This window comes from Podarcis gaigeae, assembly GCF_964106915.1.
Source record: "Podarcis gaigeae genome assembly, chromosome: 7".
Taxonomy (NCBI): domain Eukaryota; kingdom Metazoa; phylum Chordata; class Lepidosauria; order Squamata; family Lacertidae; genus Podarcis; species Podarcis gaigeae.
Window position 1 is genome coordinate 34,573,919 of NC_139683.1, and position 18,150 is coordinate 34,592,068.

Below are 18,150 nucleotides of genomic sequence, written 5' to 3' on the forward strand. Positions count from 1 at the left end.
AGTAGAGACCCTGTTAAGAATATTAGGAGGTGGGCATGGGAAGGATTAGACTATCTGAAAAATGAACATAGTATTATAGCTGCAGTTCATTCATTTTCAATTTTGTATTCTTGTTATTAAAAAAGTGTGCCTAGACATTTTGTTGTTGTGCCCATAACCAAGGTTTAAGGTGCCATTTAGCTCTTAGCTTTCATATCTCAGTTTCTAACACTGGTACTCAGTGTGTTTTGGCTCATAATTTGAATCCTTTGCAGAGACAGAACGCTATTTGCTGCAGTGCTCAGTGTTCAAAGATGGAATAGAAACGAGTTTTTATGATATCTGATGCAATGAAAGATAAGTTTCCATTAGGAAGATGACTGAACTCGTAAATGTTTATGAATATAACATTCATGATTTCACTTGGCCTCAGAGAAAACTAGTTACTAAAGCTGTGATTCTTTGCACAATTACCTAAGAATAAGTCCCATTGAATTCATTTACTTGAGTTAAATTGTATCGAATTACCGTATTTTTCGCTCTATAACACGCACCCGACCATAGCACGCACATAGTTTTTAGAGGAGGAAAACAAGAAAAAAAATATTCTAAACGAAACAGTGGATGTATGATTTTTGTGGTTCATGCTGTGGCCACAGACGTGTGATCTGACGGTGAGTTTGGGGTAGCCCAATGCAAAAATCCTGAGGATCCATGTGGATCCATGCTTTGTAACCACGTTTTTGCACCACTGTGGCCCCAGGCAACAGTGGGTGCGTGATATTTTTGGTGCAAGCTGTAGCTATCCATGTGGATCTGTGCTTTGTAACCACATTTTAAGTGGGGAGGGAAGGAAAAGCACTCAAGGGACAAGGAACACGCGTGGGGTGGGTGGGTGGAGAAGGATGCTGTTAATAATGCAGAAGAGGGGTATAAGAGGAGAAGGCTCCTCTCCTCTCCCGCTTTGCTCCTTTAAAGCAAAAAGGCTCTCTGTCCCTCTCTCCTCCCCACTCAGCAGCTCTTCCCGCTTTGCTGTTTCAAAGCAAGCCACGGAGGAGGGAAGGAAGGGGAACCATGGATCCTCTGCTAACGACTGCAGCAGATCCCCCTGCCACCTGTAGGCATTCGCTCCATAACATGCACAGACATTTCCCCTTACTTTCTAGGAGGAAAAAAGTGAGTGTTATGGTGCAAAAAATACGGTATGTTTTATAGGTTGATTTTGATATTTGTAGATTTTCATTTATTTTGAAATTGGACTTTCAGATATATTGATAACTATCTTCTCTGTGTTACTGTAACAGGTTCCTTTTACTTTCTAGTATCTCACTAATGTAGAAGGAATTGCTCTTTTTCCATATGATGGTTATGAGATACCTCATCCCTTTCGCAAAATGAGAGCTGAAGCTTTGAAACAATGGTCACAAAAAGCCTCATGCTGAAGTTCAGCTGATTTTAATATGAGGCAGAGTTATGTACTTATGTAATTTTTTCTGCTTAAACAAAAATGCTTGGTTCAATCAAGCCTAGTAACTTTTTAAAAGTTTTTACCTATGGGACTTAAAACTTCATAGTCTATATGATTTATTGATTCTTGAAATTTTGTTTTATTTAAAAATATATTGCCTTTCGAGCACAGCAATCAAGGCAGTTAAATATTGTTTATAACAATGCAAAATTACTTAAAAGAATATTGTCATGTAGAAACATGCTTCTATGGCTTGCAGGTTTATTATGGCTGGTCTGCACAATTCTGAGTGCTAGTTCTGACTAATCGAATTTGGACTTTGGGACCGAGCAGTTGGTCTGGCTGCTTAACCTGAAACTACCTCATTTTGCATTGGCTCCTACACCACTTCCCACAATCAATCTTCAAGGCTCCCTTTACCTTCTGGTAAATCTTCATTTAGAAGTTGGGACTAAAAGCTACACATTAACCTTTTGCGCTTGTGTGAAGACTCTGATTTCAGGACTTCAGTGCAAACTTCCATGCTACTTTTTTCTGTACCATTATTGATTAAATCTCTATTCATGATAGAGGAGAGGGGGATATCAACATTAAAAGTTTATAAATACTTGAATGGCATTACTAAGAAATGCAAACTGACATATATATGGGCAGGGATACTGATGGATCCATTGGATGTCTACTCAGAGGGCTATAGTCCTAAGGACTTTCTTCTGAGTAAGCATGTGTAGTGTTGGTGGAAGGCATGGTTGAATTATCTATCCTTAATATTCTGACAATATTGAACTGAGAATTCCTCTGCCATGTGTTGTTGTGAGGGGAAACTATCTTTTTAAAAAGTGAATTTTATTGAGTTATCAAACTTAAACAGAATTACATAATAACTACAAGAAGTTAAATTCCCTCCCTTATTGAATTTGTCTCTAAGTAAGACATAGCTTCATTCTATCTCTAGGTTTTCACAAGCATCAATAAAGTAACGTATTGAAAGTGTTATCCCACACTTGTTGCATGGGCTCTTGGTGAGTGAAAGCTGTGTTCATACTGTGCATATTGAATAAAACAAAGCCAAACTCTTACTTCCTGTGCAATGTTCACATAGTAAGGTGGTTTGTCCATGAATATCAAGCCCCAGGTCTGTGAGATCCAAGCTTCAAATCTATCCAAATCGTATCGGCTTGCTCCCTATCTGCTCAGAAAAATGTCACATAGCCAGTGCCCAACAAATAGCAGGGCAGCTTATAGATGGTGATATTGAACTGAAAAATAAATGCCAAGAAGAGCAAGCACTAGGCACCTCCTTCCTACCTACCCTTCTTCTCCATCCCTCAGCCTATCCAGGCTGGTTTTAGTTGTGGGGTGGATGGTGGAGCTGAGAACTGAGGAAGATACAGTTAAAACCTTGAATAATATCTTACACTGGAAGGTTATTTTGTGTATTCTGAGTACCGGTAGCTGAGGAAGCACCTGAGTTTTGCACTAATCTTTTTAGGCCTATTGATTCCTTGTACTATTTATTGGGCTCCATTGGGAATAGGCACAGTGCATGTTTTGTACTCTTACTAGTCCCCATGAGAACTTCCCACGAGGGACCTGCCTTTTGCCATTATTTTCTCCAGTGCCTGCTGCTGGCATTTCATTAACCTTTCTGCAAGAGTTCTGACATATCATTTCAGAATTGCATATACACAGAGAGAAAATCCTTTTCACCAATTCCTTTTTATTATAACTGTGGATTGCATGGGGTGGGCAGGATAGAGGCATTGGATCAAAGATTTGCCGATACCTGACTTCCTCAATTTGGAATTCTCACAATGAATTTGCTGGGATCAAAGCATTGTGAATTTCTTCTATTGACACATTTACAGGAATGTTTCTGCAACTGAGTAAGGCATTCAGTTAGTTGGTGGGCTGGGAGGGCTTGCTTCCAAGACCCATCTTGCCAAATGTTGGCAGTAGCAGCTGCTTTGATCAAGAGAGTCCTGTAGGGGATATATCTCCCATGTCACATCACAGAACTGCTGTGGTCCACAGAGCAGGTTGGAGTTGAAAGTTCCGAGGTATTCTGTAAGTAAGGGGAGAAAGGTAGATTCCTTTTTCCTTCTGAATTAGCAAAGTGTTGGATTTGGGAGGAGATAGGTACACGAAGCATGGCCCCATGTTGCATGGGTATGCAAACTAAGGCCCTGGGGCCGGATCTGGCCCAATCGCCTTCTGAATCTGGCCTGCGGACGGTCAGGGAATCAGCGTGTTTTTACGTGAATAAAATGTGACTTTTTATTTAAAATGCACCTCTGGGTTATTTGTGGGGCATAGGAATTCATTCATTTTTTCCCTTCAAAATATAGTCTAGCCTCCCACAAGGTCTGAGGGACATTGGACCGGCCCCCTTCTGAAAACGTTTGCTGACCCCCTGGTGTACAGTGTGTGTGTTTTCACACACTAGCTTTCTTTTGGCTCTTTTTATCCCTTACTTTTCCTCATGCTTGTCCTTCAGAAATGAAATGTAGCATACAAAGCCTAGTCTCATTGACGTGCTAGTTTTCTGTATTTAGGCTGCACTACAATGTGCAGTTCCTGCCAACCTAGCAGTTTGAAAGCACATCAGAGTGCAAGTAGATAAATAGGTACTGCTGCGGCGGGAAGGTAAACGGCGTTTCCGTGCGCTGCTATGGTTTGCCGGAAGCGGCTTAGTCATGCTGGCCACATGACCCGGAAGCTGTATGCCGGCTCCCTCGGCCAGTAAAGCGAGATGAGCGCCGCAACCCCAGAGTCGGTCACGACTGGACCTAATGGTCAGGGGTCCCTTTACATTTACCTTACAATGTGCAGTGGTACAGTTCAAACAGATTTACTACCTCAGTGAGAACTGGACCTAAGGTTGACTTGTGCTGCTGCGTAGGAGTTGTAGTAGGAGCTGCCTGGATGGGAAAAGAAATGCGAATAGAATAATAGGTTACTGTGACTAGATAGAAGGTAAAGCAGTGAGTTTTCTGGAAGTTTTCACGGATCTGCGGAATACTCTTTGCTACCATCAGTAAAGACTAGGGGGTACTTCAACAAAATGTTTCAGGATATTATTTCCTAACTGGAATACTCTTGTTCAGGGTTCTAGCCAACCAGCCACAACCTCCTTTCATTCAGCCACCATCTCATTTTCAAGTCTGCTTTTCTAACTGATACTCAACAATCTGTGGCTACTGGAAGCTGCCATAGTCCAAGGCTCAGCTTGGGAAACATAATACTGTAGGGGTTCCTTTCTCTTCTTGGGGTCAGGAGGTAGAGAAAAGCTCTGTATTATGGGTGGTGGCAGAAGAAAATGTAATTAGGGGAGTAGGGCAGGAGAAGGATGACCACTCCTGGAAACCTTGCAAGGTTGTCAATAATAATAATAATAATAATAATAATAATAATAATAATAATATCTTTATTGTCATTGCCCCCTCTCGGGGACAACGAAATTACTTGGCTGCTCCATCTACCCAGGTAGGGCACTCCACACAAAATCAAAACAACTATAAAAACACTAATTAAAACAATACAATATAATACAGCAAGGAAGATTAGATGACTTTCAAAGTCCAGGCTTCCCATTCAGGGCCGAGATCGCTCTGGAGAAGAAGCTGTTCTTAAGACGGCTCGTTCTTGTCTTCATCGTCCTGTATCTCTGTCCCGATGGCAGGAGCTCGAAGAGACAGTGACCAGGATGCGATGGATCTTTTACTATGTCCAGCGCCTTCCTATGGCACCTTGTGGCATAAATCTGCTCTAAGGTGGAGAGTGGGCAGCCAACAATGCTTTGATACTAACGTTAGGAACTGAAGAGATGCTGTTTATCGTAGATAAAAGTTAGACATGACATTTCTCTTCTTTGACAGTTTTCTGAATTGCAAAGTAAATGCCACAGGCTTAGATCCAAAGTGCTCCATGTATGAGGGGAAGAGTTTCCACTGATTCCCTAACCCCACAGCCTACTATGGCTTTTAGTCACCGTTCTCCTAACCCACAGAAATGGTTTTTCATGGAGTGCAAAGGGCTGAAAAATCCTTATGTTCTGCATGGTGCTTGTGTCCAGGTCAGTGCTCTTAACTTTGGGGAAATGTTTTCTTGGTCCCAATTCTAAAATAACAATAAAGAAATGCACTTTAGTCTAATTTTCTGGCCCTATTCTTTGCACAACAAATGACATTGTTCTTTGTGGTTAGCTCAGTGTCTGTTTACATCAGGTTATTTCTCTAGTTGTCTTTCCTGCACAGCAGGTTTGACCATTTTTATCCTATGGCCTTTGTTGTAAAACCTGTTCTTTATCACACTGTAATACTCCTTCTCACACTGTAATATTACTTCCTGGATAATAATTATGGGAAAATTATGTTTTGCTGCATGGTTTCTCCCTTCCCATATATAGAACACATATGCTATGGAAAACACTTACCATATTTGGGATAATCCTCATACTCTTACACTTAAGATCCCAGTGTTGAGCTGCATCCTTGAAACCTTGAGAACCCATGAGAATGCAGTATTGAACTACAAAGAATGTTCATGACAAGTCATGACATGCCTGTTGTATCTTTGGTGCTTACCTGCCTGCAGCATAAGCAGTTGTTGTACTATAGCCACTGAATGCAATCCATAGATTCAAGCTATTTGAAAGCTGGACCACCTATTTGAGAATGCATAAAACATGATGGGGGGAACGTTTGTCTGGTTAAGTGAATCAGGCTCAGAAAGTTCCTTGCATAGGCTTGAATATATGGCACACAGAGGGTAAAATGCTCTGTGTGCTGTAATCTTATTTAAATTAGCTTTTTGCCTGTTAATTCAATATTCTGTGTGTTTTGCTGGAAGGCTGCTTAACTTTGGCCTTCTTGCTGCTTCTGTAGTCTCTCTTGGTTCCACAAATGTTTTCTGGAGGTCTGATAATGTGTGAAGATGACATTGTAGAATTGGAAGAGACCCTGAGGGTCATCTATTCCAGTCTCCTGCAGTGCAAAAGCATCAATGCCACTGATATGAATTTCCTGAATTTCCTGTTAGGACCGTAAATATCACTTCCAGCTCCATAAAATTCAGCCACCAATATATAATTGGGCAATACTCTGCATGAATTGGTTGATGTTGCACAAAGGAAGAAATGCTTTGTTAAATAATTCTGAATAGGAGTTTAAATCTATTATTAGTTGCAGACAAGTCCATCAAGCCTAAATAAAAATTACCCTAACTGAACCACATGTCTTCTTCTTCTTGTAATTATAATAATAATAATTTAATTTAATTTAAATTCTGTCTGTCAGTGCAAAGTTTCCCAGGATGGTACATAACAATATAATACATATACAAATCTATACTATACAAAAACCCATATAACTAACAATATAAAACAAATATATTCCAAAAGTGAAGTAGAAAAGAATCAAAATTGGAAAATGCAGTGACATTCCAGTTCTCAACCCGCTTCATGTACCTGAGAAAACAAACACACCTGGAGCTAACATCTAAAAGGAAATTATGTTGAGTGCAACTGAAGCTCTGTGAGAAAGGAATTCCATATCTGTGGTGCCATAAGAAACATGGCTTTTTGCCACTGTCCCTCTAACTCTGGATATCAGCAGAATTATGAAGTGGTCTCTCCTGAAGAATTTAAGGCATAGCCTGGCTGGAAATTGTGGTTGTGGTCCTGAAGATACTTGGTTTCTAGACCATGTAGGACTTTATAGATCAAGTCAACACCTTAAATTGAGCTCAGTAGCAACAAGACAGCCAGTGTAGATCCTTTAGGATAGGTGTAATCTGATCTATTGTGATGAGTGGGTGGTGCTGTGGTCCAAACTACTGAGCCTCTTGGGCTTACTGATCGGAAGGTTGGTGGTTTGAATCCCCGCAATGGGGTGAGCTCCCATTGCTCTGTCCCAGCTTCTGCCAACCTAGCATTTTGAAAGCACATCAGTGCAAATAGATAAATAGGTACCACTGTAGTGGAAAGGTAAATGGCGTTTCCATGCGCTCTGGTTTCCATCATGGTGTTCTGTTGCACCAGAAGTGGTTTAGTCATTCTGGCCACATGACCCGGAAAGCTGTCTGTGGACAAACGCCAGCTCCCTTGGCCTGAAAAGCGAGATGAGCCTCATAGTCACCTTTGGACTTAACCGCCCAGGGGTCCTTTACCTTACCATTACCTTTAATCTGATCTATTATAACAGATATTATTGTTAAACACCAAGTTCCTAACACATGTGATCTCATAGGTTTCCGTCAAAACTCTGAATCATTCTGGGCATTCTGTTTTATATCTAGATATATTCTTAAACTATATCCACACACAAAAATCAAAGCTCAAGGCACCAAAGAGATTGATAAGGGAGACTCGCCAAAGACCAAACCCCTCCCCATATGTGAAAATAATTCCCCAAGTACATTCAAAGAAATAAGCCCCCCCCCCCCACGGCTGTTCTCCCCCTATGTGTGCCCAGCCTGACAAAAGCAACCAAACTACAGCTGGATGCTCCTGTCTTGAACCCACCTAGGACCCCTGTAGCAACTGCAAACAGAAGTAAGTCGGGGATCTCCAATATAGACGGGAACCTGCGGGAACTCCAAGCCCCCAGTAGAAAGAAAGAATGGATCCTGGTCCTAAGCCCGGAAAAGATGGTACTCACAAACTATCCAAAACCACTGGGTCCTCGCACAGGGACAGACCACGTGAGGCACCTGCTGACTATTATAAACAACATTCTACCTGGGGCAGTTAAAGCAACCGACATAGACAGTATAGACTACCTATATCAAGATGGACATTAAGTCTGTGCCCAGATCACTTTCACAGATCATAATCTGGTCAACTTTATCTTTAGAACAAGAAATCTATTTTTAAAGAAAGGAATAGATTTATTAAGAATCTTTGAAAACAGAGCTCTGCCAACCTCCCTACTGGCGGCCAAGGGGGAAGGGACACCAGGAACAGTGGGAAGAATACTTTAAAATAGAAAGTTATCATTATAAAGCCACAGGAAGTCACATGAGACATAAGAGGATTTCCAGAACCTTAAGTGAACCAATGTCATTTTAAAAAGGTTTCACATGAAAAGGTGAACAGTGTTCGAAACTCTCATTGTTCTACATGTATTTTGCAACAGGGAATTTCATTAGTGCAAGCAGTTTCTGAGCTCTGGGTGCAGTGTTGCACCTAAGATTTCAGATTAAAACTGCAGAGTGGAAGGAAAGCGCACCTAGACATTCTTTTGTTGTGCCCATAACCTAGGTTTAAAGTGCCATTTAGCTCCTAGCTTTCATATCTCAGTTTCTAATACTGAAGGTGAAGTGCATAATGCTGTGTCAGATTACTAGAGTTAGTCAAAGTGAGTTTAGTCTGCATCTTTTTTATTCTACTTTACATTTAATTTTCAGTAACAGATTATTTTTACAATTAAATGCTTCTGTTTTCCTGAAATTAAACAGGAATAAGCAATTTAGTTGTATGTAGCTGCCAGCAAGTGGGTATACTGAAGTAATCTGTACGATCTGACACCCCCCCCCCAAAAAAAATCTGGCATATAGAACAAACTAAAGCTAAATGAAGAGTTGGATTTAATGACCTAAGCCGAGTGTCTTCAAACTAGTATTGTATGCATTTCCCCCCTCTTTCTTCGCTGAAATATGGGTCTGCCTTTGTGCTTGACATGCACTTTGGAGCACTTACCAGATACCAAGGCAGAGCAAACCTCTGTCCCCATCCTGTGCTGTGTTGTTTGAAGGATTGTTTTGTGCCTCCATTTCTCAGCTCTGAGTTTATAACTGGAGTGAGGAGCAAGATACTTTCTTCTAACCTCATGCTGTGTTTCAGAGATGTACATCAGGGCCAAGATCCTACTCCTTGGAGGGAGATACTGGCAACAAAATTTGGGTTGACTAGCAAACTCAGTCAAAGTTTGTTTATTCGTGATGAGGAACATAAGAGCCTAAGAAAAGCCTTGCTGGATACAGTGATACTTCCGGTTACAAACTTAATTCGTTCTGGAGGTCCGTTCTTAACGTGAAACTGTTCTTAACCTGAGGCATGCTTTCACTAATGGTGCCTCCCGCTGCCGCCGTGCCACCGGAGCGCGACTTCCGCTTGCATCCCGAGGCAAAGTTCGCAACCAGGAGACCTACTTTTGGGTTAGAGGAGCTTGTTACCTGAAGCGTTCGTAAGGAGGAACATAACCCGAGGTTCCACTGTGAAGCCAAAGATCCAAGCAAAACATGTTCTCCCTAGCAGAGAGCACGTGTTGCGGTGGGGGATACAAGCCACCTCATTGTTGCTGGGCAGATTTATGGAGGGACCCAGGCAGTGAATTGGTTAATTGGGTCGCTGGGGAGAACTGCTTGTTTCCAATTTTGAAGGAGGGGTCAGAGGTTTTAAATACTGGATGCCCAACTTTGAGCATTCTCTTGGCTGTTTGCACCGGATTACCCGCCCACCCTCCCTGTATTGGGGGGGTTGTTCGCTTGACCTTGCTATGCCTGTCATGGGGTCGTCTGCTTTGAGGCACAGGCCTGGTAGGGATTTGTCCATCTGGCTGATTGGCTGGTGCCATTTGGTTTTGCCTACTGTGTAGCAAATCGTCACAACTTGTAAGGTTGGCGGTTAGGCATTGGTTCAAATTGGTTAGTGGAGGGGTAAGTGCCTACCCCTCCAATGGTGTGCGGAAAGGGAATTCCGTTAAAGGAATCCAGGGGCTTGCCATTCTTTTCGTCCTTGTCCCTGGCATTGGACTTGGGCCATGCAAGCCACCAGGAGCATGAGGGGAGAAGTGAGGGACTGAGGCCCAGCTTCATTTTCTCCCCAAAATTTGTTTCCCACACTGGCTTTCGCTGGGATCCAGAAGTCAGTTCTGTCCCCTGGGCAAGGACAGATAGTCTGAACCAATGCCTAAGCAACCACTCACTCGGATATATTTAAATAAAGTTGTGGCCAAAATCGTGCCAAAAACCCAAACCAAAATTGATGTGTGATGTGTGAGTTATTAGGGGGTGGCTTGGGGACCTCAAAACGCAACTAGTATTCAGCGACATACTGCCTCAGATAAAAGACAGTCATCATGACTAGTAGGCATTGATGACCTTGTCATCTTTGAATTTGTCTAGTATTATAAGGTAATATTATGTGTTCCTGTCAAAATTTCAAGGTATTTTCCAACCATAGAGTTGGAACATATAGAGTTGGATGGGACTACAAGGGTCATCTAGCCCAACCCCCTGCAATGCTGGAATTATCACATGGTTGATTATCACATGGTTATGCTTTCTGGTTGATGTGTCCCTGCCAAGTTTATGCCCTGATGTGTCTGAGCACAGAGAATCCAGAAGTCTGCAGTAGTTCTGCAAGGACTTATTTGTTTTTTTCAAACACACTGCCATTCATTCTCATTGATTCTGTTCAGTCTTTCTCCTAAGCAGATGAATGCTGCTGTTAAGACTGGGGCTGGGATCTCTAGAATTCTGAGTAAGTTTGGATTAAAATCAGGTATTTTGGAGCGTACTCATGCAGCCATTTCCACATTGATGTGAAGACAGTGTTGGCTCCATTTGAAGAGTTGAGCAATCCCTTTCTAGAAGACACTGAAGAGCCACTAGCTCACAAAGAATTTCACAATGCAAAAAACATGGTAAAGATAAGCACATTTGACTGTGATGTTGGACTGTTATAGTTAAGGAAGTTTTGGCAGATGAAATATTTTGACTAGCTGAAGAAATGGTCAGTCTGATCTCAAAGGACTGTACTTTTGGTTCTTGAACAATGGTGGGGGGAGCTGCATTCTTACAAAAGGAATGAAGTGTTACTTTGAAGTGTGACCTAAATCCATCTGAAGACTTGTTGCTAGTTGATTACTAGTTGCAAATGGGAGATCTTGAATACTACTTCAAACAGAAAAAGCATGGTTGTCATCTGGTATGAAGTCTGGCCTAGCTTGTGTGCCTCTGTTTTTGCATAAACAGATAAACATTTTTGCTGACATTAGTTGATTATTTTACCTTGGTCAGTGTATTCAATGTGGATAATGCTTAAAATTTCTTAAGTATCCTGGATTTAATTTCCTGTCAAATTATTTGATACCACACAACACAAAGTCTATGAGTGGTATTCAACTACGTTTCAGTCAGAGTAAACCCATTGAAATGAATGAACATGATGAAGTTCAGTTAGTTTATATCAGTGTGTCTATTCTGAGTAAAGCATAGCTGAATATTTCCACCCCATGTGAATAATAGAATGTAAGAGAAGCGAGACACGTGGGAAACACACTGTGGCACCCTTGCCCACAGCTGCCCACCAGCTGGCAGACCTTCTTGAGAACTTCCTTGCAGAAATAATGATAAAACGTAGATGTGGCAAGCTATTGATCAGCATGTATGAAGAGCTCATAATTTCTTTTCAAAATGACTGTTGCTGAATTGTTGCTCCATATAAAAGTGGGCTGTGGATGAATACTCCATTCTCCTATGAGTTGAGCTATGGCTTGAAATGGCACAGGCACACAAAATACTGTTCTCTTGGTGAGAATATCAGGCTTCTAGTATCTATACCAAGGTGGCTAATCCTGAGGCTAAATGGCACCTGCCAATTGCAGGGGCCACTGCTATAGACTACTATTCTCTTCCATTCATTCTCAGAGAAAGTTCTAATGCTGGGGTGCTCATAGTCCTAAGTAGCTCGCTAGACTAGAGTCCCTGCAATCTGTCCAGGAGTTCCAGTTAACAAGCTCTGCTATGGCTGACTTTCTAAACTACGTTTGACTGTAGTTTTGAAAGGATTTATTCTGTGTCAAATTCATTTACATCACTGTCATCATTTCCATTAGGTGAACCCGGCCATAAAGTAGGATTGGTTTTTCTGATGGAAGCTTATTAAAGATCTAAGAAATTTGACATTTAATTGAAGAACAAATCTGGGCCTTTGTCTTATTGTGTCTTCCGTCTGCATTCCCTTGGCAGTTAATCATATAATGCTCCTGAGCATGAAATTAACAGTAAAAATGACATAGCTGATGTTCCATCTTTGGAAATGGGGGGAATTCTGAAAGTAAATTCTGAAACTTGGAATATTTTTAGAGTTGAGGATCTTTGTGCTTTGAGAATTGCATTTTAAAATGGTTTATGTAAACCATTCTACTACTAGAATTTTGGGCTGTCTGTGTATAAAGTACAAAGAGGACTGAATCACTAGGGTTCTTTAAAAACAAAAGGGTTGATTTGATAGGAGGTCTAATCCAGAGACTTCCCACAAGCAGAATTCTGCTCGTAGAATGTCCTGCAGGAGAAAGGGAGTGGTAATATTTCCTGAACCCTCCTACCCCTATGCTCTCTGAAAGTTTGTTTAGATGATTATTGGGCCTTCTGGAACAGAAGGCGTGGTGAATTGGGGGTCTACAGACGGAGGAAAAAATCAGCTAAAAATTCTCAGCCCCTTCCTTGAGTGGGAACCTCAGCTGGATCAGAGCACTTTTCATAAACAGAAGGAACTCTTCCGTTTGTGAAAGGGCATGTCTGGATCCAACCCACAGGAAGGATTATTTGCAAATTTTGCGTTTGAGCAGATAAAGCAGTGGTGTCCCAACTTTTTTCAAGGAGGGCCAGATTTGATGAAGTGAAGGGCTGTGAGGGCCAACCAAAGAGCCAACCAAAGTTGTTGACCTTTTTTTTAGGATTGAAGTTGTTGAGGTTTTTCGGGTTTTACCCCAGGAAATAAACTGCTACAGGGGCAGGATTAAACCAACCAGCAGGCCGGATTAGGCCCCCGCAACGGACTTTGGACATGCCTGAGATAAAGCATAACTTATTTGACATAAAACGGGAGTGAGGAAGCTTTCTCAGATAGAGGGGTTGCGTTCTTACCTGGGCAGCCTTCCAGGGACTGCTTGCCATTGATGGGCAGGGCCAGAAATAAAATGAGCGAAGGACCGAAAGTGAATTTTACCAATGTACAGCCGGCTAATTTCTGTACACACTCACCACTATCCATCCTTCATCCAGACAACCATCAGGCATTACCCGAGTTCAAAGACACATACCAGCCAGGCAAAAAAACTCAATGGCATGAAATAGGTCTGGTGAGAGGTGTGGCATGGGGAAAATCCCAAGGGCAAGATAGATATTTATAAAAGTATATCTTTATAAAAAAATAGACGAAAAATAAAAATATTTGGCAATTTGAACAGCTATTTTGGTGGCACGGTTGGGGGAGTTGTCTATTATAATCTAGGAAGTCTACATAAAATTCAGTTATAATTCCAATGAAATTGGCAATAAACCGATGTTCTAGCCTGTTATGAATAAATGTTGTATTGTGAAAATATTTTCTAGCTAGCCTGTTGTGAATAGATTACAATTACTTCAAACTTCCCAGTATAATGTCTGCTTATAGCAATGGTGAGATCTGTATGGGGTGTGTTTATACAAATGTGTGTATATTTGTGTATATATGTGTATATCTTCAGTAATGTTGTTTTGTAATGCAGTATAAATTACTTAATTTCAGACTGGAAAACACTTGGGCCTGGAGGGTTGGGAGAGAAGTCTTGCCTACTTATTCACCTTCTGAACAAGATTTCTTAAGGATTTTTTTCTTTCAAAAGCACATAATACAAATTGTTTTACATCTTGTCCATGAATGTTTATGGGTTTTCAGGGTTCAGTCTACATTTGATGCTTGCTTGTAAGCAGGAAGACATTCTTTTTCAGTTTATCTTGAGACATATTCATGATTTAATTTTAAATTGTGATTGAAGTAGGCTGAATCATACTGTGGTATATGCATGTGTGTATATAGTAATGTAATCCTAATGTGTTCTTTGGCAGTTGAGCAGCACTGGAAATGTAGAACGATATTTATAAATGTTTATAAATTTTAGTTTAATGTAATTTAATGTTAGTTTATTTATGTTAGTGTTGCTGTAATGTTTGTAAAACAGGTTTTTATTTCATTTTTTTCTCCAGAGGAAATAAAAGCAGAAACTGGAAAACAAAGGTACTTTTTTCTTTATTAATTATGATTAATTGCTCTGAAAATACATTCAGCATCATTTGTACAGAGATGAAGTCAGTTGTCATTGTACCTTTTTTGGGGGGAAGTTTATGAACTACAGTGGTACCTCGGTTTATGAACTTAATCCGTTGCGGAAGTCCGTTCTTAAACCAAAACTGTTCTTAAACCGAGGTACACTTTTCGTAATGAGACCTCCCACTGCTGGTGCCCTTCCATCGTTTGGATTCCGTTCTTAGACCGAGATGGTTCTCAAACCAGGACACTATTTCTGGTTTAGCAGAGTTTGTAAACCAAATCATTCCTAAACCGGACTGTTCTTAAACCAAGGTGCCACTGTATATGTTTTGCCGCTAAGTTACCATGCCTAGAGTGTATGAGGTTCACTGCATACTTGCTGTAACTTGAAATTAAAAACTTTTACTTGTAGTGTACAAATTAATTTTTTGAGCACTTTCTTGCTAATCACTCTGACTTCAGTTTACACTTGGAAAACGTGTAAAGTATGTCAGCATGTTGTTAAAAATAATTAAGAGTATTAGCATCCTTTGTGAGAAACAGGTTTTTCATGCTTTGTTAGACATTTCATGGCTTCAGAAGAGTCTTGAGATGGAAAACTTGGTCTCATCACATTTGTCCTTCTGACACAGGACCTCCCTATAGGCACCTTGAATGAAGGGAACATTGTAGCTCTTTCAAATTTTAAAAAGCAAGCAAGCAAGCAAGCCCTAAACAAAATCGTTACTTTTCAGATGGAGATTGGACCAAAAATTTAATTGCAAGTCTATAAAACAGTCTTCCCAATCCCCTGCAAATGAAACATGGTAAAGGAGCACATAGAAAGGGAAACGGCAAAGAACTAAAAAGATACTCATGTCACAAGGTTCTAAAGCATGAAGGTACAAAATGAAATCCTTAACCAAATGTCAACAAGCATAGCAATTAAGGAAACAATTCTTAAATCGCAAAGTAACATTCAATATAAACACACAGGATGTATAAACTGAACCAAAATCCCTCCTAGCAGTGGTCCAGAAGCAGTATATAATGATGATCTAACAGGTATAACAGTGAAATATGTACCGGTAGTTAGAAAACTAAACTGGATACGTTCCGACCCATATAGGTATTCCCTACTGTAAAATGACAGCAGTACTAATATATAGCCTCTCTTTCTAAGCTTGTTAAAGAACAGTATGTACAGGAACAGAGTGAAGACACATTCTATAGCAGTATTTACAATACCATAAATGCCATGGTATTTGTAAATACCATGTCACAAGTCTGATTATTGGTTACCATAGAAAGGAACTACACTCCTACTAATATTGAAAAAAATGCTTCAAACCCATAAATTGAAGTTGTTAATGAGGGAGTAGGGTGCCACCTTAATATGGAATTGATAATTTTCACCCAAAAATTGTAGAAAAAGCATGAAAGCTTACATCCAACGTCATGTGAACTTCTCCTTCCTTTTTTGCTCCCCCCCCCCTATGTGCTCCAGAGGGTTGGGAAACCCCCACAGTGCATTTAGAGAATCATGGGGTTTATAGGAGAGAGGGGAAGTCTCATTGCACAATTAAGTGGATGGATATCCTAAGTTAGGTATTGAAATAGTCTTGCAATATATATGTTTGTTCTTAGGAGGGATGCAAAAGCCTTCCATCAATAAAAGATAGTTGGATTTTGTATGCAAAATCCAACCTTACCTGTCATGAAATCATTACTTAAATACTGAAAAGTGGTTAGTCCTAATTTACTGGAGGGCAAACATCATTGTCTCAGATCATGATCAAATGAATTGGAAAAAACCAACTGGACGCCGTTACATGTTCCTGCACAAGTAAATGATGGTACACATCTTTTTAAATCCTAGCTCTTAAGAAACATCAGTTTATATGTAACCCTTTACCTTATCCATATTCAGGTGCCTGTTATTCATATGGAGGACAAAACCTATTCCATATCTAAACCAACATGCACAAAAGCTATTTCGCATCCAAGCCAGCATGCACAACCAGCCAATCTGTTAGCTGACTCCAACTAATACATATTTTCTTTGAAAGCCTGCTAAAATCCATAACTTGTTGCTGTGTTCATTGCAAATTGTTACATTTGTCTTGACTTCATAGCAGACTGTTGCTAATTTCTGTCTTTATTTCGGTTCAGTTTTAATTGGTAAGATGAATTTTTGACTGTTAAAAGAGAAAAACTGAACATACATCAAATACTTGGTGGTCAACTGTAGATGTGTATATGTTCATATTAAATTGTTTTGCTGTTAACTCAACTGCCATTCTGATTGGATCTTTCTATTCAGTCCTCCTCATGGAGAAGCAAAGGCTGGTTCAAGCACTCTCCCACCTGTGAAGTCAAAAACAAGCTTTATTGAGGCAGACAAGTACTTCTTACCATTTGAATTGGCATGCCAGTCCAAGTGTCCAAGAATTGTTAGTACGTCACTGGATTGTTTGCAGGTCTGTATTGAATTATATGTCATCAACGTTTTTTCTTAAATTTGTGGTTTCTTTTTATAAAGGAAGGAAATATAGTTGTTTCCCTAGATTATATTTTTAATTGCTAACACAGTACAACTAGTGAGGTTTAAGTTGTTTCATAAAATTTTAGCATAGAGAAATTGTTGGTTTTAAAAGTAAATTGCCTTGCTAAGAATCTTTATTAGGAGACAATTGGACTACTCACTAGCCTGGTTCAATTGTCATGGTTAATCTATTGTTTAATTGTGGGGAATTTGCTATAGACGTCTCATGTTTCCTCCTTCCTTTACACACCAGTATGCTTCCCTACTTCTTTGTTTGGGCCAGCAGTAGTTTTTCTACTATGCTTTAATAAAACTGAAATAATGAACCCACTTCAAACTAGAGTTTCTGGTTGTCATTTGGAGACAAACTATATGCAGTGGTAACCATTACTTGCCCTAGTTCAAATGCCACAGTAAAAGATGGTCACTGTAAACTGCACTGGTGATGGAATGCACCACTGTCTTGCTAGTTCCCGCTTGGATCTGTTTTCCCTCTCATCTCAAGTGTACCCCAGGATTTTAAGAAATCTAATACTCTGCAATGTTACTGTCAATGAGAATTAACCTGCATGGTACAAAATATAATCATGTGTTAAGCTGGCTTGTTCAGTTGTACTTTTGCTTTACTCCCCAGAAACTTATAGCTTATGGACATTTAACTGGCAGTGCTCCAGATAGTACAGCACCTGGGAAAAAATTGATTGATAGAATTATTGAAACAATATGTGGCTGCTTTCAAGGTCCTCAGACAGACGAAGGGGTTCAGCTACAAATTATAAAGGTAATCTGATGTCAACTGATCATTAGCTCTCATTAGGGTTTGCGGTTGAAATGAGTTCTACGCCCAAGACAGTGACCTGCAATTCAAGCATGTTGAACAAGAGCACATGTAATAGTTTGTTTAATCAGTTAGTACCTTAATTGGACAAGAATATTCATTCAATGTTGCTTATCAGTTTCACAAAAACATTTTACGGTTAACAGAAATAGAATTGCTTTTTCAGGGCCCTATCTAATAGGTTTGGACCCGCAGAAAGGTGATTGGAATTGACAGCTACAACTAAGCAGTCATTTGGCTGGAATATGAGAGAATTAATTCCATGAATCCTTTTCCCTCCCCTCTCATCATGTAATTGCTGT

The 18,150-nt window shown here is 40.2% G+C and overlaps 1 protein-coding gene across 1 annotated transcript in view; it reads left to right on the top strand.

Moving 5' to 3' along the window:
* The window catches only part of ARFGEF1 (ARF guanine nucleotide exchange factor 1), a 68,374-nt gene that overhangs the window by 10,302 nt on the left and 39,922 nt on the right, over nucleotides 1–18,150 (top strand). Inside the window, exons 2-4 of the mRNA XM_083747517.1 lie at nucleotides 14,423–14,453; nucleotides 16,789–16,945; nucleotides 17,645–17,791. Coding sequence (XP_083603643.1) covers nucleotides 14,423–14,453; nucleotides 16,789–16,945; nucleotides 17,645–17,791 — 335 coding nt within the window. The remainder of the gene's footprint in view (nucleotides 1–14,422; nucleotides 14,454–16,788; nucleotides 16,946–17,644; nucleotides 17,792–18,150) is intronic.